The 27,557-nt window shown below is 29.9% G+C and overlaps 2 protein-coding genes across 5 annotated transcripts; one reads left to right on the top strand and one right to left on the bottom strand.

The window, feature by feature from the left end:
• The first annotated feature begins 14 nt into the window (after positions 1 to 14).
• LOC145188957 (uncharacterized) lies at positions 15 to 12,944 on the top strand. 2 transcript variants are annotated; one of them, XM_090087185.1, is made up of 8 exons: positions 15 to 1,457; positions 1,910 to 2,084; positions 2,491 to 2,633; positions 2,762 to 2,890; positions 3,637 to 3,798; positions 3,971 to 7,007; positions 7,124 to 8,631; positions 12,404 to 12,944. In XM_090087185.1, the coding sequence occupies exons 1-8, from the start codon at positions 348 to 350 to the stop codon at positions 12,407 to 12,409; spliced, it is 6,270 nt and encodes a 2,089-aa protein (XP_089943311.1). In that variant the 5' UTR covers positions 15 to 347; the 3' UTR covers positions 12,410 to 12,944. The 2 variants fall into 2 exon arrangements, with proteins under 2 accessions (XP_089943311.1, XP_079921604.2); XM_080065478.2 differs by having other exon boundaries at positions 7,124 to 11,869.
• Positions 12,945 to 13,046: 102 nt separating this feature from the next.
• LOC145188958 (uncharacterized) lies at positions 13,047 to 26,144 on the bottom strand. Of its 3 annotated transcripts, XR_016452441.1 has the most exons (14): positions 25,809 to 26,144; positions 25,304 to 25,360; positions 19,119 to 19,541; positions 18,903 to 19,023; positions 18,706 to 18,795; positions 18,462 to 18,515; positions 17,669 to 17,723; positions 17,478 to 17,520; positions 17,010 to 17,111; positions 16,680 to 16,869; positions 15,096 to 15,281; positions 14,795 to 14,843; positions 13,836 to 14,436; positions 13,047 to 13,690 (listed from the first exon to the last, which is right to left on the bottom strand). XR_016452441.1 is itself a non-coding variant. In XM_090087186.1 (13 exons), the coding sequence occupies exons 1-13, from the start codon at positions 25,893 to 25,895 to the stop codon at positions 14,403 to 14,405; spliced, it is 1,491 nt and encodes a 496-aa protein (XP_089943312.1). In that variant the 5' UTR covers positions 25,896 to 26,144; the 3' UTR covers positions 13,696 to 14,402. The 3 variants fall into 3 exon arrangements, 1 of the variants encoding a protein (XP_089943312.1); XM_090087186.1 differs by lacking the exon at positions 13,047 to 13,690 and having other exon boundaries at positions 13,696 to 14,436; XR_016452442.1 differs by lacking the exons at positions 13,047 to 13,690; positions 13,836 to 14,436; positions 14,795 to 14,843 and having other exon boundaries at positions 15,095 to 15,281; positions 17,631 to 17,723; positions 25,809 to 26,135.
• Positions 26,145 to 27,557: the final 1,413 nt, after the last annotated feature.

The following is a 27,557-nucleotide window of genomic DNA, read 5'->3' as shown; positions in this document are numbered from 1 at the left end:
ATTCAACATGTGTCATTCAAGTTTTGTTAAACACATCAACGAACAACAACGAACCATGAACAAACCACTGAACAGTTTCACTTCTTATCAACGAAGTAATTGCGCATTTGTTTTGATAAGACCAATCAAAAATCTACTAGAAACATCTTTCTAGTTAGCTACTCATGCTCTGCATATGTGTTTACAAACCGAGAAAAGACAGCAATGCGAGGAAGTTCGTTAAGAAACCGTTACATTTAATAACGTTTTGATACATTTACCAGTTTTATTGGTAAAAAGAACTTAGAAAAAAAACAAAAATTTAGCAAGTTTAAAAAGTTCTCCTAATTTTCGCTTTTTTTAAAATTATGGCAGGTCGTAATCTGGAACCGAGTTTGCCAAGCTATTCAGAATACGGGGTGCAACCAAATATTTCAAGAAAAGTTCACTTTAACGATAAACAAGGCGGAAACTTTATGCATTTTGAGTTTTTTCCTGAAAGCAATTTAAAAGATACTGAGTATACAAAAGAAGATGGACTTATTTTTACAAACGATCGCATCAAATCGAATGATCCATACTTTGGCGACAAAGATATTAAAGAAGCTTTTGAGAGAGAGCGAGACAGGTTTATAAATCCACAAAATGAAAGTAAAAACTTGGATATTCAGGCAATTACTTCAAAACTTAAGCAATCTTACGAAAGTATCGATCGCGGTCAAGATGTATTAAAAAAGGTTTCAAACGAACTTTACCTATCAAAAAATAAACTGATGTGCCATCAGTGCGGTATTTACAATAAGGATACAGCTCGTGACGTTGACAGATTGTTAAACGAAGTAGAAAGTTTACAAAATCACTTAAAAAACATTGCTAAGAGGAAAAAAAAATACATAGAGGAGCTGTCTCTTCTTCAAGTTGCATTGCACAAAGATCGGGCTCAAATGGAAGCATGGTTTCAGCAGTCAACTGATTCAAAACGAGTGCTTAAAACCAGACTTGATGAATCGTCAAAAGTAACACGCGATCAAAGAAAACTAATTTATAAACTGAAGAGTGATAATATTGCTCTCTGGAAGCTTCTACAGGAAGTACAAGAGCATCTGAGAAGTGAGCATCAGAAAGGAAATGAAGTAATTAATGAGTTTCAAACATCATCAACAACTAAACAGCTATCAGATGTTCCAATTCGGAGGGAAATGGATATTTACCAGAGCCTCTTTACTGATCCTGTCACCTCCTCAACATCCTCGTCGTCTTTAGAAGTTTCCCAAGATGGGCGAGTATCCAGCTCCAGTAACACAAGCAATGAGAACTATCTATCTGAAAAGCTGCGGCAATTGATTGCCCAAACTGAGCACATAAAACAAACTATTCCAAACATCGATAATCATCAACACGAACTTATGGATACGAATAAACTATGGGGGTCTGGGCTCAGTTTACGCGATTGCCGTATTCCTTCCGAAAATGAAAAAGTATTTGTAATATCGCATACTTTTACCCAAAATTTAATTCTTAATACAAGAAATTTTAAATTTTAAAAACTTTAAGAATTCAGTGAAGAAGATGCATAAGAATTCTTAAACACTAACATCTTCAAAAATCAACCATTTTTTTATAAAGTGAAATAAAAAATTAATTTTTTTTCAAATGATATTTAGTCATTTAAACAAAATTTTATTATTATTTCATTTTGCACTTTATTTAAAAGTTTTAATCATGAAAAATCCATGTTCAAACCATGAAATCATTATCAAACTATCATCAAATCATCATTAAATTGTGTCAAGCTAAAATATCTAGAAACGTCCTGCTTTGAAATTTACAAGACATTTTAGTAAATTATGTCAATATGTAATTTGAGCTAATCTACCTGGTAAAATGGCGAATTTTTTTAAGATAAAAATTACTATTCTGTGTCTTGTAGGGAATGCGAAGTGATATGAATGATATAATGTCAAGATGTGAAGATCTTGAAAAAAAAGTTGATCAATGCTCCACTAAAGACATCAGAGAAATACTCATGCACCAGCTTCATGAAATCGATCAAGAAAGTAGTTCAACTTCAACGTCTTCAAAAGAAAGTCATTGGAAAAGACTAAGTAAGTTTAAAAAAAAGAAAAAGAAAAAAGAACATTTTATTTTAATTAACTGCACGTTCAAAGTTGTACTATGGAGTGGAAGTGAAAGGTGGGAAGGGGAGAGGAAAAAAAAAATTGTGAGACGCACAAGTGATTAACTAATTCAACAAAAATGTACTCTTAATATAAATACAGTTATTAATTTTAAGAAAATGAATTACAAACGCTGACAACGTCTACAGTCTGATTATATATATATATATATATATATATATATATATATATATATATATATATATATATATATATATAATATCAGGTTAAGTTTACTAATACACAATTAAGGAGTAGACCTTCCACTTTATTAAAAATTTTTGCAATAGCCAATTATTCGACATATTAATTCTCAATCCCTCTGTTTTCGCAGGTGAGCTTCCCTGCATTTGGAATCCTGAGCAACATCAGAGAGCAAGAGAGGATATATTGCAATGCCTCGATAAAATTTCGCTGTTGGAGAGAGATTTTAATGGAACCCAAGAAGAAGTTCGAAGGCTAAGAAACTATATCAAGGTGAAATAATGCATTAAATTTTACTCGTAAATTGATTTTTCGGGTTTAATGTTTATATCTTAAATATATTTACGATGCTCTATAGGTCTATGTATTACCAAAATGCCATATTTAGCATCGTTTTCTAGGAGACTGCGGAAGAGAAGGAATTTTGTGAAAAGACCTACAAAAGAGAAGCAATGGATTTAAGGAAAGTTGTTGAAAATAAATCAGAGGAAATCGAAAAGTTAAAAGCAGAACTTGAACTTTCTCAAAAGGTAAATTGAAAAAAATAAGCTTCAGTCAGAATTTGCAAATAAAAAGGTTTCTCATATAGTTATCTCAGGTATTAAGAAATGAAATTTTTTTATTTTACGTGTCCTTTTTAACTCGAGATATTTAGAAATTTCTGTTTCCACGAGTTCTGTGTTACATAACTTTAGACCTGCAAGTGTTCATCAAGTTTTTTAACATTGTCATGTGCTCTTCTATAAAAAGAGAAACTCAATAGGGAATTATTGATTTGTATAATAATTACATTCCAGTATGCAACATTAACAGGGAATGGGATTGGAGAAGGGAGGAATGAACTTTTTGAAGCTAATCGAGATCTCAAAGAGATAAATAATAAAAATTCTCTACAGATATTTTCTGCTTAAAAAAATTATAAGAACCAGCATATTTTTTTTTTAGAATCAAAAAGTTTGCATTACAGAGAAACGTCATATTTAAAAGCTAACAAATTTTGGTACGACGTGAGCTCCCTATCCCCCAAAATCCATCTCGCTTACGAGATTATTAAACGAGATTATTAAACAAGATTATTAAACGAGATTATTAAACGAGATTATTAAACGAGATTATTAAACGAGATTTTTAAACGAGATTATCAAAAGAGATTTTTAAACGAGATTATTAAACGAGATTATTTAAATTTTTAACCTCTGTCAGCTTTCTTCAACAGCTGTGAAATTCTTCACGATCCTCTCAAATCCAATCTTGATTGATAAATCTTAATCTTTAGTATGTGGAAGAAAATAAAACGCTGAAAGTAAAAATAGAAAAACTGGAGAAGAAAGTCCGACAGAAGAATGAGGAGAATGCTAAGCTCTTGCATAAAGAAAACGAGACAAGGTTTCTAAAGACCTTGGTCGAGGAGAAAAATGGAGAGCTTGAGAAGCTTAAGGTGATTTTTATTCAAAAGAAATACCCCTATAATTTTGGGAAACTGTTTTTAAATACGTTTACTATTTATGACTTGCGCAATTTTATTTTGAGTTGTGCTGTCATATTCCTTCGTTTTAGTTTGTATAAGCCATCCGCTTTAATTTATATAAGCTCTCCGTTTTGATTTATAGCTTGAAATGCAAACAGCCCTAGATAAAATGGAGCGCTTGCGTTTGCAAGAAGAGATTAACGAAGGTTCAAATAATGCACTAAAAAGCGACATGAAAATTTTGCAAGAGAGAAATGACGAGCTTAGAGCATCGATTGAAGAAAACATTCAAGAAGAACTTGCACTTCTTCAGTCTGCCATTTTGGAAGCGGAAAGACGTATGGACCGAATGAAAGAAGAAAACAACTTTTTAAAAGAAAAATCCATCGCTGCTGAAGCATTTTCAAGAGGAGAGAGACCTCAATACGAAGTTGATAATATTTTTTTAGTAAATCGTATAAAAAGCTACGAAGAAGAACTGCAAAAAGTAAACAAAGAGCTCCACATAAAATTGCTTGCTGAAAGCGAGAACCAAATTCTTTTGAAAAAAAAGGATTTGCTCATCAAAGTTTTAACCGAAAATTTAAACACATTAAAAGAAGAAATCTCAAGAGGATTGAATATAAATTTCGAAGCAAACTCTAATAAAGATATCGAGTTTTTAATTGGACAGCTTATGGCCGAGAACAAAAGACTAGTCCAGGATGTTGACAGTAAAGGCAATATAATAGAAGAATTTAGAAACGCTTTTAAAAATGTGGCAGCGGAATGGGATCATCAAGTTTCCTTTGAGACTGAGGATTCGTTAAAAGAAACCAATAGTAAAAAATTCAATTTTGATACCGCACTTACTGGAATAAAAGAAAGTTTAAGAATATCACATTTTGATTTGGCAGATAAAGTCGCAGCTCTGCACAAAGAGCTAAAAGAGATGAAGGAAGAAAACCGTGCATTAAAAAAAAAACCCGACTCCTCTACGAGAGACTCTCGTTGGAAAGTCCGATTTGAAAAGCTAAACGAAGAAAATGAACGGCTGAGGGAACTGATTAGCAGCACAAACGTTGATGAAGTAAAATCTGTATTAAGTCGAGAGAACGATCGTTTATCTAACGAAAATATTTTGCTTCGGACAGCACTCAACGAGGATAGAAAAGAATTGGTTGACAGTAACTTGCGTAAACGCGATAAAATCAAGCTTATTGAACGTGAGCTGAAGGAAGCAAAGAAAATCTTAAGATCTAATATAAAGCACCGAACGTTAAACGAAGATTTGACTTTTTCAAGAGATAACTCATTGAACAACTCCAAAGAGCGAATTTTAAATGAATCAAAAGAGAAAAGCTTCACATCAGGTGAGCCTGGGGGGTTACCTCCGAAAAGTAAAAGAAAAAGTACCAAAAACCGAAATCCGGAGGTTTCATCTAACGAAAAAGCTGCTTTTGCCGAGATGATTCAGCAAAATGAAATCATCAGAAAACTTCAAGAAGAGAATGAGCGTCTCAGGATGAATACAACAACCAATAAAGAAGACAAAAAAGAAATCGAAGTTTTAAAATCTGAAAGGGAAAAAATGAAACTTATTATTCGCTCAAATGAAACTATCGAAGAAGAAATTATTGAATTAAAAAGTGAATTGAAAGAAAAGAATAAAGAATTAGCTAAGAACAAAGAAAAAATATCAGACTATGAAGAAGAAGTAAGGTTTTTAAAAGCAACCAATGAAGGTCTGACTCCTGCTGGAAGTCCAAACGGGAAACGCTTTGTATTCAGCAAAGCTGAGTGCGAAGCCTTAATGCTTGAAAACAACGCTCTTAAATCTGACCTTGACAAAGCTTTGAAAGATATAGAAAAACTTATCGAAGTCGTTGATCGCAGAAAATCAAATATAGAACACCCGTTAAATGCCAAAAAAAGTGTATCATGCAATGATATCACCATTCTTGATCAGGAAAAAAAAAAGGGAAAGAAAAACTATCGAAACTCTCAACAATCTTTAGACGATAGCATGACGGAAATTGTTAACTTGCAACGAGAACTTAACGCATCAGAAATCTCCCGCAACGAAGCATACGACGAAATTGCAAAACTAAAAGCCATACTTCAAAATCTCCGGCACGAAAAAGACAGGGGAGAAAACACTGAAGCCCGAGTGTTAGAGCTAAAAAAAATAATTGAAGATTTGAATAACACTTTAGAAGAAGCATCGCGTGAGAAAAGAAAGATGGCCTCTCAAAACTTACAAGATAAAATTACTTTTGAAGAGAAAATTGACTCAATGATCCGAAAAATGGACTCTTTGATTGAAGATATAAATAAGTTAAAAGACGAAAAGTCAGCATTGGAAGAAGATTATGCAAATGTTGTAAAGAAATTAGAAAATAGTAAGCAAAGTGAGGATGGTAACGATTGGTTTCAATCTGATTTAAACAAACGTTTCTCACTATTGAGTCCTGATGATTTTCGTGGAAGTATTTCTGATCGAAAACATGTTCGAGACCACGGAAGATTAATAAGGAAGCTTCAAGTAGAAAATCAAACTTTACGCGCAAAAATGTTAAATTTAGAAGAAGAAGGGGTTGAAACAGTAAAAATTATCGCTGATATGGAACGAGGTCATGGTCATTTAACCGGAACGTTGCGAACTCATTTAGTTCTTCAAAAAGCCTCGACAGCCAAACTTTTAGATGGTTCAATTGAACAGTATGCATCTGATTTTGAAAACTTTAAACGCAAGTTTAAAGCTCTTGAAACAAAGTATGATCGAGACAAAAAATCGTCAAGGCGAAGAGATCATGCTTGGGACCTTTTTACAAATGCGGCCGCCTCTATTACTAACATTCACAACATTTTAAACGAAGGTTTCTTTAAGTTTGAAGAAGACTTGGAAAAAGATTTAGATGAAGAGTTTGTTAACAAAGATTATAAGTCCAGGTTGTGGATTATGAGACGACAGCTAAGTGACGTTGAAAAACGTCATCGCGAGTTGCAACTTCGGGCCGAGGAGCTAAACTTAAGGTTGCACGCAAAGACTGCAGAGTACGAAGTAACCCAAGAAGAACTAGAGGATACAACACGAGATTTGGAGTCACGTGAAACGTTGATGCAAAGATTAAAAAAAGATTCAGTAAGGCTTTCAAAAGAAAATCAATCACTTAGAAAAATTATTAAACTGCTGCAAGGTAATGCTTAATCTTATTAAGTTGTTGGATAATTCAGATTTGTTGTTAAGCTTTATTGGATTTATCTGATTGGTTTTAAATAAATGCTAGATTTTTCTTATATTTTTTATTTATAGAAAACGAAGAAAAGACCATTAAAGAAGTGATAATGCATAATACTGCTCTTCAAAGCGAGATTAACGAGTTAAGCGAAAGTCACGATAATAGATTAAGAGATGTCCACGCTAATATTTTAGAACTGAACGAGTCTCTGGAAGATAAACAAAAAAATTTAAGCGCAGCAACGCGTTCACTTGACTTGGCAAAAAAAGAGACGGAAGAATACAAACGGCGAATACAATATTTAGAAAGGAAGCTTCACGAAATGACAGAGCAGAGAGACAAATTGAAAAAAGAAGCAGAGAACCGAATTGGTTACATGGCCAAAGCAAACGAAGATCGAGGAACAATACATTTGTTGAGGGACGATTTAAAGAAAATTGCAAAAGAAAACGGAGACTTGAAGCAGGAGTTGGCGATCAAGCAACGATTAATGTATGACATGTCTAAAGATCTCCATAGTTTGCGCATGAGAGAAGACGGTAAATTAACCGAAGGAAAAGTGTTCAGGAAAGAGGAGGAATATGCACGAATGGTACATGAAATATCGGAACTGAAAACAGAAAAGTTTATACTTGAAACAAAAGTTAAAGATTTAGAAAGAAAGAGAGATAAACCAGTTTCCAAAGATGATAAGTTTTTAGAAAAAACTTACCGCGATAAACTCGTTGCTAAAGAAGCAGAAATTCAAGAAATAAAAAGAGAATTAACATTCATTAAGTCTAACCAAGAGAAAAAGTACAACACCTCGACAAACAATATATCGGACCAAAACGAAGACATTAGTGAATTACTTCTTTCAAATAAAAAACTGCAACAAAACTTGAAGGAAACCGAAGAAAATCGTGACGCCGAAATAAAGACGCTTACAAAAGACATTCATCAAAAGCGACGAAGGATCAGCGAATTGTTAAGAACTATAGAAGAGCTAAAAGAAGCAAAGTGGCCAAAAATAAACGAAGTTGAAAAACTAGTTGAAAGTGTTGAAATTGAAGAACAGCAGTCTTTGATGTTGGAAATTGAGGCGAAAGAACGCGATATTCAAGAATGGAAGAAAAAAGCACAAGATTTTGAAAGAGAGTTACAGCAAGCCAGAATAATTCAATCAGCTTCATCCCACGACGATGATAAATTTAAGAAAGTCTATCTTAACAAAATGATACCATATAGTGGAAGTACGTTATCAGGTGGATACCTTGATCGAAAAACACCTGGACAAGACTCTCTATCGCTGATATCGAAAACACCTGAAGAGGAATATAGTTACCAAAAAGCAGAAATTCACGAAGCCATTGACAAAGAAGAAAACATTTATGAATCAACAACAATGCATAAAGAAGTCCCGACTCGTTCTAAAAGCAGCGATGTTCTTAAAAAAACATCGAAGATACCTCAAAGGCGTCCGCCAGTGCCAAAAGTCCCAAAGTCTAGACTAAAGTACGAATCCTCTAATGCAACAGCGAAGTCTGAGAACTGCGAAGAAGATAATGGCAACGAAGATTATCCAGATACTTCTTATGATAAGGTAATTAAATTACTTTATGAAGAACTTGACGTTTACCGAAAAACATTAGGAATTACTGAAAACAAAAATCTTTCGACACTCGGACAAGACAGGTTAATTGACGTCATTGAAAACCACGTATATGATAAATACAGTTTCTTACAAATGCAACTAAACAATGACGAACTAACAAAAAAAAAACAAAATTTAAAGAGTAGCCAAGTAGAACAATGGGGTTCTTCAAAGGAAAGTGTTTACTACATGCCTAAAGTTTTAGCTGAGAAAAACTCTTTACTGATTGAAGAAAACAAGTCATTGAAAGAGCTCCTAGAAACTCAAACGCAAAATGTGTCTTCTCAAGAGCGTGTAATTAAAGCACTTAAAGATGATATGGAAAAGTGTAAAGAAAAATACATTGAACATTGCGACAGAATATCAGAGGAGCTCAAGGAGAAAAAAAAAGAAGTTCGACGCCTTAAAAAACACGTAAAAGAACTAAACATTGCAAAAAGTAAAGAGGACATTATTGTCTCTAACTCTCGCAATGAGTATAGAATTCAAGACCAAAGTAATACGAGTCTTAGTATAAATGCAAGTCCTTTAATAGGACAAAATTTAAGAGCAGAAGAGCTGGAAAAAAAACTCAAGGAAACTGAACTCAGTTATGAAGATGTTTTGAAGGAAGCCGAAAAGGCTTTGGAGATTGCTAAGCACAAGTTAACAATTCAACATCAACACAACAAGGAGCTGACAAAAAAAGTCAATGAAATACACGAGGATAATCGGCTAAAAGACAAATATTTTGAGGAAATAAAAAAAGAGCTGACAGAAGCTCTTGCAGAGAAGAACAATTCACTTTCTACTCTGCATAAAGATTTTCAAGAATACAAACGAAAAAGCGAAGAAGAATACGATAAAGTTACAAAACAGCTAAGAGAAGTAGAAAAACAATGTCAAGACTACAAGGTTCTCCTTGAAAATAGCGAAAGCACAACGTCAGAGTTTATTTGTCATTCAAAAAATGAAGCAATCCATCTTAAAACAGAGTTGAACGAGACAAAGAGTACGATTGAAGGACTGAGGTTAAAAAATCAAAAGCTTAAAGAAAAAAATGAGTCTTTGGCAAACACTTTAGATTTGATTTCCGACGATCGCTCAATGAAGACAGATGCAGATGATAAGAATGACGATCGTGATATCGACTACGAAATCGAATACGAAATTTTAAAGGGTTGCAATGAAGAGTTAGAAGAACAAATTCTAAGTCTGGAGAATAACTTGAGAGAAAACGAAAAGTTCATACAGCAAGCTGAAAACACAATTAATGAAGCAAAGGTTGACGCAGAGATAGCATCCACCAAGCTGCAACACGCTACACACAAATTTGAAATAGCGGAGGAGCAGAAGCAAAAGTTGGAGCAGAAAGTTAAACAGCTTGAGCAACACCTTTTTGAACTAGAGACAAGAGGAAGACGTCACCAAGATATCAAAGCACTTCAAAAGCAAAGTGTAAAAGACACTGAAGAAATTGAGAAACTTCAAAGCATTGTTGAAGAATATGAAGCAAAAATGCAGAAAAATGACACAAACTTAAAAACAGAAAAATCAATCCAGAGAAGATCAAGCGTCGAGTGCAAAGATACAATAAAATTACTCGAAGAGCAACTTAGAAATCAAAACAAAGAAGTTGAACATTTAAAAAGTCAAAATGGAAGTCAAAAGCAAAAGGTGAGCTCTTTAAAAACCAGACTCACAGAAAAGCAAGAACAACTGCATCAGAAGGATAAAGAGATTTCTAACTTAGAAATGCAGCTGCAGAAATGGATGCTAAAATCAATGCACGAGTCAGATCAGCCAAACGAATCTAAGTTGTCTCAAACAAAAACGCTGCTAGAACAGTCAAAGAAAATATTAGACACCTCAAAAGAACTCGAAGAACTGACAAGACTTAACTACACCGAAAGTTTCGAAGTGAGTATTGCGAAAGAACTTGTGGTTAGCGAGTTAAGAAGTAAAAACTCAGCGTTGCAAGAGGAGCTAGACAGTAAATGTAAACAGATTGAAAAATATATTGCAAGCTTGAATAAAACTCGGGAAGAGCTAAAAGGCTTTGTAAAGATGCAGGAAAAACTCCAAAACGAGATTAACAGAAAAGAAAATGTCATTCAGAAATTAAAACGTTTACTAAAACCTAGTGACAATTGCGATGAAAGTATCGATACATCTGAAGATGTTTCCGCCGCTTTTGGCGAAAGTTTCGAAGAAAGCAAAGTCTCCGCACAAAAGTTTGAAAAAGAAGGTAACTCAAATGCAATCTTAACACAACTTTCGATAGTTCGCAACAGAAACAAATCGCTGCTGAAAGACCTTCACAAAATGGAACAAGAAAATTTAACTTATAAAGCTGTAAACAAGCAATTGAAAGAGCAAGAAACAGAAATTAAAAATGAATTGCAAATAGCGAGAGAAAAAATCAATCGACTGCGCTCTTTGATATACGAAAACTCGACAGAGGAATCCAACTTTTACATTAAAGCAAAAATTCTAACCGCCTACGAAGAGCTAAGAGAAAAGTCGATAGAAATCGCTAAATTAAATTTGAAAATAGAAATTCAAAGCTGCGAGTTAGATAATTTAAAATCTGGTCTATTGCCGCACTCTCCTGAAGCGAACATTGTCATGAATAAAAAAGAATCTAATGAGGAGACAGAAACTGACGATCAAGAACTGATCGATCAAATTTTTCAACTCAGAAATCAATTAATAAGCAAATCGCAGCATTGCGATTTTTTGCAAGAGCAAATTTTTAAACTTGTTGAAAAAGTTCGAAATATCGAAAAAACCTTAATGCATGAAAACGAATATTTAATAGACAAATATATTGCTGAACAAACAGACGTCACCGAGGTGACTCCGCTTGGAAATACCGTAACATTAATGTCGAAAAAGGTAAAAGAGGACGCGAACGAAACAATACTTTTAGACGGTTTTGAAGAATATAAGAGTGACTTAAATGACTTTAAAAAGATATCAGAGTTAGAGGAGCCAAAGATGCAAAAAGAAGACGAGATATCTTCCCTAAAGGAAGAGATTAAAAAGTTAAAGTTACAAAATAATAATCATATAAACGAAATAGAAAATCTTATCAAAGAACTTGAAGAACAGCGAAGAAATCTTTGCAAGACCAATAAAAACATACAAGAAAAAGAAGAAACAATAAAATGTTTACAAACGCAGCTCATAAGCACAAATAACAAAGGTCACATGACTATTTCAAAATAATCACATTCTATTGTTTTGATTTGTTAATCTTAAATATTTAGAGTAAATAATAAACAAATAATATGAGTAAGCAGAAGCACTTTCCAAAAAACGTTAATACAGAACTTCTTCACAAAAAGATATTAAGGGCATGACTGTCTACCCCTCTTTTTATCCTACTCTTCCCCCCCCCCTCCCCCTTCCCCATAAAACCATACATTTACATGCGACCACATTAAGGTCCTTTTCTGTTCATTGATCACAAATCATCATGACTGCAAGCCGTAAATTTAAGTTCGTATAAAACACTGACTACCTATGAACGTGATTCAAAGTTGTTGGCATTTTTGAGTAATGCTTAAAGGAAATATCATGTATTTAAGACGAATTTTATAATTTTGTGATCACTTTCCAGAAAAATATTTGTTTATTTGTAATACTATCATAATGATGCTTTAACGAATTTTTAAAATTTCACCTCTTTTTTTTTGTATCTTAAATTTGTTCAATGACAATCTAATTTTTTTTTTAGCTTTAAAAAGTGAACACGAAACTCGCATTCTTAAGCAAGAAATGCAATCTCTTTACGATCAACTCAATGCACAAAAGCGTTGCTATGACGATGATATCATTAACACGAAATCGACGTATTTACAGGTGAAAGAAGAACACATAAATTCGCTGAAAGAAGAACTCGCGAGCACGACCGAGGAGAAACTAAAACTGCAAGTTCTTCTAAAGGAACTTCAATTGGTTGTGAACCAAAAAGAGGAATTAGCAAAAAGATATTTAAAAGAAAAGCAAAAGTGCGACTTTAATTTGAAAATGAAAGAGGACGAAATGGATGAACTCGTGAAGGCGTTGTCTCTGTTGGAAGCCGAAAATATCAGACTCGTCGATTGCTTAAACATGCGCGTACTTTAGATACTTTTGATATATGAGCGCCATTTGTGCTCCATAGGACAAAATAGGACTTTAAACGGATTGTAGATAAAGTAAACGCCACCTGCGTTTTTACTCTTCTTATGTCTAGCTTCTCAAAGATTCTTCTTAAAAACTTCTCCAACATTAAAGTTTATGTTTCCAGAATTTTGACTTAAATCATATTTAAATCAAACGACTTAAATTACAATCATACCTTCGTATAAGGGAGACTGGGGCTGGTTGCAACAAAATTTATAATCCAAAATTTGTAATTCTATTGTCTATCTAACATTTGCCAATTACAAGATGAATCTAAGTTTAAAACAGCATTTTCAGTCCTCCCTTTTCTGGAAAAAGGAACTTCTTCAGCTAAAAGTTGCACCAGGATCCCTGATAGTATTTCAGTATGCTTTCTATTTGAATAAGTGACATCACAACCTTTGGCTAAAATCGAGCGGCTGCAGCTTGTGTGAGCGATGAGGAAGATAGGAAAGCAAAACTGTACTATTGTCTTCACATAGTTACTAATTTAAGTCAAGACGCAGGCTTCACTTTTGTAGTCTTTACGCGATAAACAGAGTGGTGGACTTAACAAAGTATTCCTTGTTTATTCAGTATGAATCATAGGAGGGTTTTAAAAAATCTGTTGGTCGCAAATAAAGTGGTCAAAAAACTTCATTCCTAGAAAAATAAACATGGAAGGCACAATATTACCATTTCTACAGCCTGTAGTGTCCCCTGTTACTTAAGAAATGACTATGTTTAGCTTGTTTAGCAACTTTTTGCTACTGCACGATCTTCCATCAAAGTTTTTTTTTCTGTTTCATCTAGCACAACTGTTGGTAAGAGCCCGTTTCCAGTGTAAGCTTTGTATGATCTCATTGTAAAAAATCGGCTATAAAATAATAACTATATTTGCGACTATTATAAAATCTACAACTGTATAATACACAAAATTTATTTTTGTAAAAAAAAGAATTCTAGAAAAAAGAAAATCTAGAATTTTTAAAACAGATATTTAATAGAATTTAAAATATTACTTGTCAGATGACATAAAATGACAGCTTTAGTGATTCAACCAGACGAAATCGTTGCAACTAAGTCCGCACAAGCATCATTAAGTGTTATACTAATTACAAAGTTGTTCTTAATTCTCATAAACTCACAATCATTAGTTAATTTTTATCTAGTTAAAAAGACCATGCACTTGAATGATAAAATCATTAGTTAATTTTTATCTAGTTAAAAAGACCATGCACTTGAATGATAAAATTTACAATAGTTCAGAAAAATTTTTACCTTTGAAAATATAAAAAATCGACCTTTGTTTAAAAGTATAAAAACAAAAAACCTTTTTTTTTTTTTATTTATAACTTTTCACCGTTTTTTAAGACTCCCTATGATGTCAAAAAAAAATTAATCCTATCAAATTAAAATTTAGAAGAAAACAATAAAAAGAACTGGGACTGAGCTATTAATAGCAAGAACGTAGTTGAACCAAAGTGTTCTAACCCAAGTGTTTAAAGTGAAATTACTACCAAGTGATCCTGACAGCGAGAGTAAACTAATAGCAATCCTTTCTAGTAGCATTTATCATAGACGTCATCTCATTTGCGAATTACTTGAGAGCTAACTCGATTCCTGCATGCATGAAACAAAAGCTTTTAAGAATAAAATATATTATAACACTGCAGTATATTAAAATATTGTAACATATTAATATATATTATATTATATTATAATGTATTATAGTATATTACAACATTATAATTATAATGGTATGGTGATTATGTTATTGATGTTAACTAACTTAGTTAATTTAAATCTTTTAGTTAAATTATGCTAATCATTTTGATAATAAGTAATAATTATTTAATAATTACTTTGAAACACTGTTATTATGTTAGTCTTTTTAAAATTTCATTTTGTTTAGAAATATTTTAGTAAAACTTGGATGAATGGTAAATTTGCATCTTATCATCTTATATTAAAAACTTACTTTTGTTTGTGAAGTAGTTTAATTGCTGCAGCCATTAATGGGTTCTTTCCTACAAATATATGTAAACCATATATTTGATAAATCATTAGAATACAGAGTTTTAAAAGCATGATCATATTTCTTAATACCTATTTATTACATATTTATCAGATACGTAATACTTTTTGACATAAAATAATAATGAAAACTGATTCTCATAAGAAATTTTCTAAAGATCTATTTTACTAAATGTATATGCAACATATTTGCTGAAATCAAAAACACAACTAACTGCTTGATACTAAACTGTAACTTAGCTAACCTTTTTTCTTAGCAGCTTTTTGTGTATATCGTAATGAGCCTGTTCCTAAGTCTTCTGTGCGACTTTTCATTGGAGAATTTTGACTTGAGCTGAATGGCACACTTAATGAGCATCTTTCTTTTCGTGGTAATTTAGCAAAGTGGACAGAAACATCTGCTTCACTTTGAGTTTGCTTTTCAATCCGTTCTAAAAATAGCAAAGATGAAACATTTCAATTTTGCTGATAAAAGTTTAGGTAACATTAAAAATATGTAAAAAAGTCTGCAAAGTAATGGATAGAATCAGTACCGGATAATACCAAGATACCAATATGCTGAATAGGTCTCGGCTGAAGGCCAGCAATTTTAGGGAACACAATAATCTGTAAACCTGTTGTCAATCTTTTTCAATATAATTGGTAAATAATTTTTACTTTTGCATCTGATTTCCAATCTTTTAAGGATTTAAAGTAGGATTTTGATTTGTGTCATAACTTAATCAACAAAATCAAAAATGATTCATTTGAATTTCTGAATCTATTTCCATAATTTTGTAAAATCTGGATTTTATTATAATACAAAAGATAACAACTCAAATTTAACTCAGTTTTATTTACCCCTTGCAATTGAATTTATGTTGCTCTTGATTTAAAGAATAAGTAAAAAATAAAAAATATTTTGCATTAATAACCAATTGTTGTATTTACAGTTGGAGATCATGAGACTTTTAGATTTTAGTGCTTAAAAAAGTAAAATGATGAAAGATAATCAAAAAACAGTGAAAGATAATCAAAATAATGGAACTTTTATATGGACAATAAATTTATTTAAAAAAAAATCTCAAGGGTTTTTTATTTTAACTATTTTTTGGAACTATTTCAGTACAAAAAAAGTTTTTTATTTCATTTGAATGATGTCATTTGAATGATGTCATTTGAATGATGTCATTTGAATGATGTCATTGTTATTAAAAAATGATAACAACAGTATTTGTTTAAAAGAGACACAACAATCACAATTAAGAGCAGTAACAGTAGAATACATATAAGCATAAATCAGTACAGCCATTATTCAATCACCATATGATTAAATATTATCATTTTGGGTTTGCAAATAATTGGATATCCCTGTAAGTCCTACTTTGCAATTTGTTTGACATTTTGGTAGTATTGTTTCTAATAAGCTGTTAATAGGAAATTACAAGAAGTTTGAGCCTTTTGTAGCACTGCTTAATTCATAACATTTATAGACATGAATATTTATTGTTTAAACATAATTTATAGACTTCATTTAGACAATATTTATAGAGTTGAACATTTATCATTTAAACTTTATTTGGCCATTCTACAACATTTATTCACCTTCAGTTTTTTTACACTAAACACACACAAAAAAAAAAACCCTTCACATAAAAACACCTTCACATAAATGTTGTTAAATGGCAAACATTCAGGTTAAAAAAACCCCTTCAAATAAAATGTTATGTTATAAAATAAATGTTGATAAATGACAAACGTTCAGGTTAAGGTGGATCCCTTAAATCAATTTATAAATTATGTTAATGAAACTCAAAATAACAAATTAGCTTCAAATAAACAATTTTTACTCTTTAGCTCCAGTTTACATTGAGCAATGCTATCTATTCCAGTACCAGTCTTTTTTTGGTTCCTTGTAATTTGAGGAACTCCTGCTATATAAGCTAACTTTACTGATCTTTCAGGAGCTTTAGCAGCTTGGGAATTAGTAATTTTGGTGCTTAATCTCTGTAGACGGTCCTCTCTCTCAATATTAAGCCTCTGAAAGTGCAAGAAAAAAAAAAAGATAAATGAAATAAGGGTAACAAGCAAAGAAAAATAGAGGTAGTTTAAATTAAACTATATTATAGAATTTTGATTGAAATGTTTTGAAAAAGCAAACTTTTAACACAATATTTTACATGAAACAACTCTCTCCAAGACTCCTGTGATGTAGGTTCTTTTCCTTTAAACTCACGCTGACAATGAGTCTTCCATAATGTCTCCGACTCTTCAAGAAAATGCTGAACATAAGAGAACAAAATGTTAATGAAAAGAAAAAATACAAATCAATCTACATAAATGCTCTGTAACAATCAAACAGTAGTATAATAGCAAAAAAACAAAGGAAAAACAATTAATGTTAACTATACAGTACCAATCAAATAACGGTAATAATAGAGTACCAAATAAAAAATAATATAGTACCAAATAAATATTTTTTATCTCCATCACCTTTACAAAAGAATCTAAATCAAAAACTAAATAGCATTTCTTTCTTCGACCGTCTTAGATGGTTCTTCATTAAAATAATCCAAAAAATGTAAAAGAAATTTGGAACAGTTAAATTTAACCATACAAATGAAATATACAGGGAACAAATTCTATACCGGATTGTACTCCTCTAGTCTTTCTAGCTCACTAGGAGAACATCTGAAAAAAAAAATTCCAAAATAATAATTGTTATCTTAATCATTTATCTATAAGTAATTATTACATACAGAAATAAAAATGAGAAAATATAAATAGTAAAACCCTCTTACAATATGATCACTGTTACATCCTTTTAATAAAAACATACTTGGCCAATAATGGCTCTAGAATAGTGAAAGGAACACCACCAGTTTCATACAAGGCTAAAAAAACAGAACTGAATGAACAATTTATGACAAGCACCAGTAAAGTACCCAAAAGACTGATTAAGATGGTTCTTTTGAAAATTTCTATTTGTTTTATAGAAAATAAGTTATTCTTAAAGATAATTTAATAGAAAATAAGTTATTCTTAGAGATTATTTAATAGAAAATAAGTTATTCTTAAAGATTATTTAATAGAAAATAAGTTATTCTTAAAGATTATTTAATAGAAAATAAGTTATTCTTAGAGATTATTTAATAAAGCAAAATTATAGTTTTTAAATACAATTTTGAAATGCAAATTTTTTTAAAAAAACAAACACTAATGCTAAAACAATGACTTTACATTCATATTGTCACAATTATTAACAAAGAATTGAAAATGTATTGCACTTGATAATAATCATTTATACATTTGTAACAAAAAAATCCAGAAAATCCAGAAGGAACTTCATCTTGGAATCAAGCCAAAGAAAATGGCAAAACTACTTATTACTTTTTTAAATTTAAGATGACCTGTCATAAATTTAAGATTCCAATCATAACTTATGATGGGAAATTTAAAATTTTTATGTCTTTAACATTCATATATAAACATTAAAAAAAAGAAAGTAAAAATGTACTCAAAAATATATTTTTTCTTTTTCTTAGTCCCATCATAAAGTCATTTTTATTCTATATAATATTCAAATAAAACAGAACTTTTAAATCTCAATTAATACACATAGAAAAACTTACAGTTGATATTTTCCATAAGCACTTTCATGCACATTTGATAAAGTGTCATTACAACTAAAAATGAAGCATTAGTACTTGTACCACATCAAAAACTGGTTAAAAATGATTAAAAAAAAACTTATTAGATCAAAATTATTCCAACTCAAATTTTAAACTCAAATGTTTGTTTCAAACTTAAACTCTTCAAAGAGATAAAAAGATTAACAAGATTAAAAATCTGGTTAAATAAAAGGAATATAAATACCCCCATTGGTATGCTTCTTTCCTGAATACATCTGTCCACGAGAACCCCTTTTAATAATAACATCTTGATCTTCAATGGAATGATGGTCAGCTAGACATTAAAAAAAAAAAAAACTCAACATAAAAAGATCATTAAAACTTGAAAATATATAAGATAATTACAGGAGATTAAAAAAGCACTTTTAAAAAATTACAAACTTTTCTTTTTTGATAAAATAGGATCAGGTAATGGTTTGTATTCATTTTTCGGAGCATCTAGCACACATTTAGGTAGCTCAATATCAGGTAATTTAGGCATTAAAAGCTTGTTTGCTTTGACCTATATATAAAAGACGAACAATGAAAATCAAAAAAAAAACTTTACAAAGAGTTTTCTAGGCAAACTCTAAGAAAACTTTAATCAACAATGCACACCTCTGCCATTTTTTCAATAACTTTTGGAATAAATTCTGATTTTTTCTTCTTTTTCTTTACTTTACTAACTGCCGGTAATGTTAGCATTTCTTCAAAAGATCGTTTGTGCTTTGTTCTTGTATGATCATCATGCATTATGTCATTTTTCTGTTTTAAAGATATATCATCAAAATTTTCTTTAGCTTTTTTAAAACAAGAAGCTTCAGAGGGAAAAGTATTTTTGCTTCCATTACTAAAAGTTCCTAAATTTTTCTCATGTATTGGAATAAACTCCTCCTTTTTACTACATTTTTTGCTCTTCTCCTCTGTTACAAGCAGAGCATTAACATGATCTCTCCATTGTATGATAAGTTCTTTAGCTTGCTCGCCAAGCATTCCATCACATTTTCTTAAACTATTTACTGTCTTTCCAATGCCTGTTTCCTAAAGGAAATGGAAATCAATCTGTATTGAACATCACATCATTTCAAAATTATCAATTACAAAAATTAGACAATCTAGTTTAAAAAATATCTCGAAACAAACTTTTAGTTTCTACTATTAAGCAGCAAGGTTTTATGAATTGTAGGTAGAGCATCCCGCCATCGGAAATTGCGTAAATGCGTAAATTCCGATGTGAGAAATAATTTATAAAGGTGACTCCGATGTGGTGGCTTGCAAAATTTTGCTGTAATTTTGCAAAAACTTTGTAATTATAAATAAATATATTGGAAATACCACAATATTACGAGTTTACACTTTAAATACGATTTATTGTGATATTACACGAAAATATCGTATGATACTGTGTAAATCTCGAAATATATCGGAGAGTGCGTGAAATTCTCCCCATCGGCCTCGGACTACATCACACCTCCGATGTGATACCATTCCTCACCATCGCATCACGTCGGAGTCACCTTTATAAACTATTTCTCACATCGGAATTTACGCATTTACGCAATTTCCGATGGCGGGATGCTCTAATTGTAGGAGCTAAATAACAGAAGGGCACCTAAAATTTATCAATAAGGCAGAATTTCACATTTCAATATTTTTATATGTTCTTCATTTCCATAATTACTCTAAAATTTGTATATTTAATTGATGTCTTTTTTTGATAGTAATAATAATAATAATAATAATAATAATAATAATAATAATAATAATAATAATAATAATAATAATAATAATAATAATAATAAATATAATAATAATAATTATAATAAAAATAATAATAGTAATAATAATAATAATAGTAATAATAATAATAATAATAATAATAATAATAATAATAATAATAATAATAATAATAATAAAAAAAACAATAATAATAAAAATAATAATAAAAATAATAATAACAATAATAATAATAATAATAATAACAATAATAATAATAATAATAATAATAATAATAATAATAATAATAATAATAATAATAATAATAATAAAAATAATAATAACAATAATAATAATAATAATAATAACAATAATAATAATAATAATAATAATAATAATAATAATAATAATAATAATAATAATAATAAAAATAATAATAATAATAATAATAATAAAAATAATAATAATAATAATAACAATAATGATAATAATGATAATAAACATTTATAATAACTTTCAATAATGCTTCCTTTCTATAGAACAGCAGCTTAATTTTGATTGATTGAATGCAGCTTGATTAGTTAAATTAGTTAAGGTGAACTAACTCAATTAAATCCTCTAAATCTACTTGGAAGTCATCAAAAAATTATGCATATATATATATATATATATATATATATATATATATATATATATATATATATATATATATATATATATATATATATATATATATATATATATATATATATATATATATATATTCATCATATATAAAATTCTAATTGGGCTTCTAAAAAAGAAAGAAAGACAGTCTATATAACATACTTTTAACATGACTTTTAATGCAGCATCAAATATTTTAGAGTTTTTTAGTTGAACTTCAAAATTTAAAAATGAATGCAAACTCTTTTTCTAATGACTAATTGGATGTTGTTTATTAAACCAAAGCTTTCAATTAGAAAGACTTGACAAAGGCTCAAAGAGTTTACCACCAGTACATACCTGCTAAGAACAAGAGAATTACAGACAGATGTAGATAACTTAATAAACACTTACAAATGGCCTATGTAACAACCTCATGACATGTCAACTAACAACTTATTTTTTAGAGAGATGAAAACTAGAAATTAGGAATCAATTTATTTTTAGAGAAGAAATTTATAAATTGAATTGTCTGACAAAACATAGATTTTGAAAAATAAGAATGAAAAGTAGAAATTAATTTATCTCCATCATACCTATTTAAATAAAATTAAATAGAAATTAGAAATCAACTTATTTTTTTACGATCAGTATTGCCTACATAAGTCTTGTTTACCAATTTAACATCTAAAATATGCAGCATTTAAAAAAGGTGCTGCTTTCATTTTTTAAAGTAAAAATTTTGACATTTGACGATTTTAACTGGTCAATTGCTTTATACAAATAATTTTTTCCTTATTTTTATGCAAATAATTTTTGCTTAAATTATCATTAAATGACCTGCACAAAAAAAAAGTTTAGGTTTTATTTAGGTGTATTTATTGCAAGAGGCAAAGAGGATGTCTTAATAACTTTAAATCTTGTAACCGGAAACACTGTTTATGGAGAGGAGAAAATTTTTATTGATGTAAGTATCATGTTGATAAACTTGAAGCATAATCTAATAGTATAAAAAAATCCAAAACTAAACTAAAAAATGTTGCATGTTACAAACGTAATTTTATTCTAAATTATAAAAATATATTTTAATAATATGACTTAATATTAAAAGACTATTATACACATTTGTATACGCTATTATACACGTTTGTACCATTATGGTAATTATTTGTCATTAACTGAAAAACTAAACGCCAACATTAAATTAAAAAACTGAGGAAGTGTGTCATTTGTTGGTGTTTGGTAAAGTGAAGCACATGTGGTAAAATGGTGCACAAAGTTATTGTTATTTTAATAGTAAATAATTACCACAAAAATGCATAAAGAATAGGATCACTCATAGCATCAATATTAGGTTTAATTTCCTTAAAAATAAGATTTATGGCCATTAAAAAATGGGAGAAGGTATTGAAAATGGATTTCTGCGGAAAGAAGTAAATTTTTTAGAGTCAGTTATATAAGTTGGCACAAGACTTATTGCCAGCGCTAGCTTCATATCTATGGAGCAGATATATTTTTTGCTCTGTGGGCTTCATATTGTTGGGTTGACCCAATTGAATGCACAAGTTGCTGGAGATTTAGTAAACAGAAATGTTTTAAATAAAAACAACAAAAGCTATCTTTTAATAATAACAACTGAAATATATCTTTATAAAAGAAATTTTTGTAAAACTTTAAACTTTGTATTGTAACTTTGTATTAGAAGTTTGCAGAGATTTTAGTAAACACACATCTGTTGTTGGTAATGCAGACTCATATCTAACTGTGAAAACTGCTAATTTCAAAAAAAGATTCTAAAAAACTGACTCAGGGATTATAATTACTTTTATCATAATTAATTTCTACTTTCCATTCTATTTTTCTTCTTTTTTTTTTTTTGTCCAACATCTCCATTCCTACTTTTAATTCCATTTAAAGGTAATTTCTATTCTTCTATAATGATAATCTCCATTTCTATTGATGGAAACTTGATGAAATCCTTCAATACCATTATAATTATTTTCTTTAAAATTTCCTTTACAGACAAAAAATAAATATCATGGTAGGGCAAGAACATTTACTGGAACTAGATGTGACATTGATTTTAAAAAAGAATAAAAACATCGTTATTTAAGCCATCATATCACCTGGGTAGTTGAGAAGACAATTGTAGGATTCAGTTAAGTATAATATTTATAGTTATCAAGGATCAATCTTTAAAATCTGTTGGTGCATGGCAAATAATATATATCAGATAAAAATTTTATTGTTGTAAGTAATTTTTAATTTAACAATAATATTTACATAAAGGTCACAATATCTGAATAAGAAATCCATTAAAGATATGGTATATATTTCAAAAATCTGAGGAAGTGGGTCACAGTTTTTTTAAAGTGAGTCATGGATTTAACTTTTATGTTGTAAACTAAAATAACCTTTGATGAGATTAGTAGCCATGAGGTCACTGGTCATTAAATTAATTCAATAAAATTAAACTTTTGAAAATGTGTCTATAAATGTGTATTGTTTGTAAATATGATTTATCATTTTATTCAAAAGATTGAAATTTAACTTACGAAAAAATACAGAAATAAAAAGTTCTAAAAATTAAACAAAACTTTCAAGAGTTTTCAAAATCCCTTACTCTGCTTCATCCAACTTTTGCTTTTTTTTTTTTAATTCAACTTTCTGTCAAACATTTTGACTGTGCTAACCATCTAGATAATGATGGTTACTTGTCTTCTTGTATTTCTACCAAAGAGCACAGAAGAAATGATGCAGAATCTCTGTAGCTCTCTAGTTCAGAATTAACCCTAAGGGAAGAGTTTTGGCACTGGATTTTTGGCATTGAGAAAAACGTAATATTGTAATGTTTGGGTTTTCTAGCTAAAGGTAGGAGAATCTGAATTGCTCTTTTTTTCTCTGCATTAACTATTATCAAGAGTATAACCAAACAATGCATTCATAACAGCATCAAATTTTCTAAACATGTCAATCAAAAGAAGAGCAAGGAAGAATGAATGATTCTGATAAAATCATTTGAGAATGCCTATCCTTTTTAATATCTTCCTACAGTCATTTTTTCACCTAATGTCCACTGTGGAATGACTGCTTTGTTATGTGAATTAATCTTAGTCACTCAATAGTGCACACAAAATATAAGAGGTTGTAAAAGAATAATAACAACAGCAACAAATAATAATTTAATTTCATAGGTGGAAGGATATTAAGGGTCAAAGTTTCATGAGAACCTTTGATAAAAGTTAAATGAGCTAAGTTTTTATAAAAACATTTTTAAATATTTGCTCTCCATCACTATTTCAAATTTCACAATTAATTCTCATAAATGTTTCTGATGCCAAGGATTTGCTCACAGAGACCCTGAATTTTTTTGCAGTCAATAGCAAGTTTTTCCTCCATATTTTTCCTTATTAGTTAAAATATCACTCAATGTCTTTAAAAAGATCTCAAATGCTTTGGCCAATTTTCAAAAACTTGATTTGTTGCAACTTGGTGAGGTAGTACGTGTATTTTTATTCTGGATTTTAAGACTACCCTAGCAATTATAAAAAATATAACTAATTTAAGAATTCTTTATTCTAAGAAGTCACAAAAAAAGAAAATTATTGTTTTGCACACCACTGGATTTTACTTTTTCTGCCAAACTATTTAGCAAATATTGTGTTGAAAGATTCCTTGATGACTGAGACAGCTGTAACATTTTTGATTGCAAGTAATGAAACGTTATTGAATGACACCTCTGACATAATCTAGTGGATATCCTTGAATTGCTAAGATGAATTTGATATTTTATGATAAATCTTTCAGTCCTATAAAGACAACTTGGCAAGACTCAACTTCCTCAACCACAACAAACTGTATTCATGTTTTCGTTGTTAAGTTCTTGCTTTATTTGGTAATATAAACACTTTGGATTGATAATGAAAAAAAATAAGTGAAGATTTATATTTAGACTAGAGATTTTCTTATTTATTTACTTGTTCTCAACACAGATATCTGAGCTTGTGGAGTTAATTTCATTATTCTGAAAAATTTATTTACTAATCTTTAATCATAATTTTATATACCTTAATTTGGTTCAAAAATAAATTTTCATTTCAGTAACTTTATTAATTTACAATATAATTATGGCTACTTTACCTGAAATTTCATGTGAAACTTTTTTACAAAGAGGTAAGTCCCTAATTCTCTTTGTAAAGACAATTAGAGACTTATCCCTACAACCAGTGAGTGCAATTGCTGTAAATCCAATCAAAAAACATTTTTAGGCCACAACATCAAATTAAGATTTCGTTTCTTATAAACATAGAGTTTAACAGCTGCCCTCCTTTTTCTCTCACATACACAAACACTGCATATATACACTGTTTCAATAACTATTTGTAACTTATCATGATCAGAAACAATCAAAAGACAATTAGAAATAGAATATTCTTATATACCCTGAGAATAGATACATTGACTGGAATCTCACTGAGCTTCTTCAATATCTTCAATTTCTAAAAGCATAAACTACAGATACAGTATGTATGTATATATGTATGTATGTATGTATGTATGTATGTATGTATGTATGTATGTATGTATGTATGTATGTATGTATGTATGTATGTATGTATGTATGTATGTATGTATGTAAGTATGTATGTATGTATGTATGTATGTATGTATGTATGTATGTATGTATGTATGTATGTATGTATGTATGTATGTATGTATGTATGTATGTATGTATGTATGTATGTATGTATGTATGTATGTATGTATGTATGTATGTATGTATGTATGTATGTATGTGTATAATAAGTTCAACCAGTTTCATTTTAAATTGATAAGGGTTAAGGGTAAAACTAAAATGAATGTTTGTGTCTGAATTAAAAATAATACTGATACCAATGAAATAGTTTTACTTAATAGACATTTTTATTACACAAATAATGTAATTACTTTAGATGCAGCAGTATCAGTTTTTTGCAACTTTTTTTGGAATCTAGAAATTACGTTAATAAGCTGTAAAGATTCATCATGATTCATGGTTAAGCCAGCAAATACAGCCAGTTACATTTTATGACCGAAAAGATAGATCGACCATTATAATTAATCAAAACATTGTTACGTCACTAGCTCATGCAAGGTATACGTTTTTTGTTAACGCGTGTTTATTTAACACGTCATTTTATGATGATTATCTTTTTTTTGACTAGTTATGGTAAAATAGGGTTTCCATTACTGTAGACTATTAGTTCGTTACTGGTAGGTTGAACTTTGTGGCTTATTGCAACTTTTTAAGAATATTAAAAAATTTAAGACAAGCGTCATAGAGGTCTGGATCCGTTTGTGCTAAGACAAAAGTCATTGAAGAATCAATGTTACTAAAAAAACCGTGGTTGAATTCATTACGTGAATAGATTAAGAGGATACAAAGGATCTCTTCCACATAACTGAGGATTTAAAATATCAAACCTGAAAAGCTTATTAAGCTTCTTTCCCTGACAATCCAATTGACCTTGGAGATATTTTAAAATCTCGCCAAACTTACAAAATATTGCAGCTGTGTAAATAAAAGATTTCTTTATAAAATTCTAAAATATACCTGCTAAAAAAAAAACTGGTACGGACGTTTCAGGGCAATCTATTTTCTTAAGTTAAATTTAAAACACTAGCTCCTAAAACAGCAGTTTTAGCACCTGAAAAGAAACCTGCATTTTTTCGAAATCAATCAAAAATAAAAAAAGTGAAAAATAAAAAAATTAAAATTACTCGATATTTACTTTAGCTCATGTGCATAGCTAAAACAATTATTAAAAACCTTAAACATACCTGCAGACATGTTGAATATTACAAAATTAAAACACAACATTTTGCAATGGCACGCACAACGATAAAATGTTAGAAGCATCTAAGAGGGTTGGAGCGTAAACAGCTAAATGCATAATGATGTTTTATATATTTTTATAGGGTTTCAGTGTCATTTACAAAGCATCCTTTTGATTCTATTCTTAAGTATGCGTATCAAGCTGCTACCTGTCGCAAACTTTAAGCACTAGTTTGAAAGATAAAATTTTGAACAATGTGCTACAGTTATCAACTAAATAATCCGCTTAAATTTTGCGGTAAAAGTTATTATATTAGACTTTTTTTTTCTTTTTTTTACCGCTGATTTTATTAAAATCTCCAGCTCGGACCTTCATTTTAAGTTTTTTTTGATTCACTGTATTTAGCTATTACTTCCTACAAAATAATATTCAAGAGGATGATACAATAGGATGATGCAATAGGATGTATAACTATGCTTCCTTAGTTTAAACCATGAAAAATTTTTTAACTAAAAAAAAAACCTTATAGTTTTATTGTGCTTTTCAATCGACTTGATTGAAAATTCCATTAAAACTACGAACAGTAGAAAATCACAGAAATGTCATATTTTCTGTGATTTTCTACTGTTCGTAGAAAAAACATGCTAGTTCTTGGAAAAGTCATATTTTCTAAGAATTGCCGTGTTTTCCCTTTGTTTTTTTTTTGTTTTTTTTTTTTGTTTTTTTTTGTATTTATTTATTTTAAAAATGTTATTAGTACGTGTTACTTAAAGATTTAAAATTTAAGAAACCAACAAAATTGGGATAAAGGGAAAACACGGTAACCGACAAAAAATACATAAAACATAGAGAGCTGTCCCAACTTTAAAACAACTTTTTA

Source organism: Hydra viridissima, unplaced genomic scaffold, assembly GCF_058129835.1.
Source record: "Hydra viridissima isolate aposymbiotic clone 2 unplaced genomic scaffold, HvirCarnegie_v1 scaffold_5, whole genome shotgun sequence".
In the NCBI taxonomy this organism is placed as follows: domain Eukaryota; kingdom Metazoa; phylum Cnidaria; class Hydrozoa; order Anthoathecata; family Hydridae; genus Hydra; species Hydra viridissima.
This window is presented reverse-complemented; position numbering and strand designations above follow the sequence as displayed.

What these genes read in the sequence shown, in the direction of transcription:
- LOC145188958 (XM_090087186.1), bottom strand. Translation starts at nt 25,895, where the DNA reads ATGAATCATGATGAATCTTTACAGCTTATTAACGTAATTTCTAGATTC. An exon ending in GCTTATGGAAAATATCAACT is followed by an intron (nt 17,724 to 18,461) that starts GTAAGTTTTTCT and finishes CTGTTTTTTTAG; the next exon opens with CCTTGTATGAAACTGGTGGT. An exon ending in AAAAGCTGCTAAGAAAAAAG is followed by an intron (nt 14,844 to 15,095) that starts GTTAGCTAAGTT and finishes ATATATTTGTAG; the next exon opens with GAAAGAACCCATTAATGGCT.
- LOC145188957 (XM_080065478.2), top strand. Translation starts at nt 348, where the DNA reads ATGGCAGGTCGTAATCTGGAACCGAGTTTGCCAAGCTATTCAGAATAC. An exon ending in GAGAGCTTGAGAAGCTTAAG is followed by an intron (nt 3,799 to 3,970) that starts GTGATTTTTATT and finishes TTTGATTTATAG; the next exon opens with CTTGAAATGCAAACAGCCCT. An exon ending in CATAAGCACAAATAACAAAG is followed by an intron (nt 11,870 to 12,403) that starts GTCACATGACTA and finishes TTTTTTTTTTAG; the next exon opens with CTTTAAAAAGTGAACACGAA.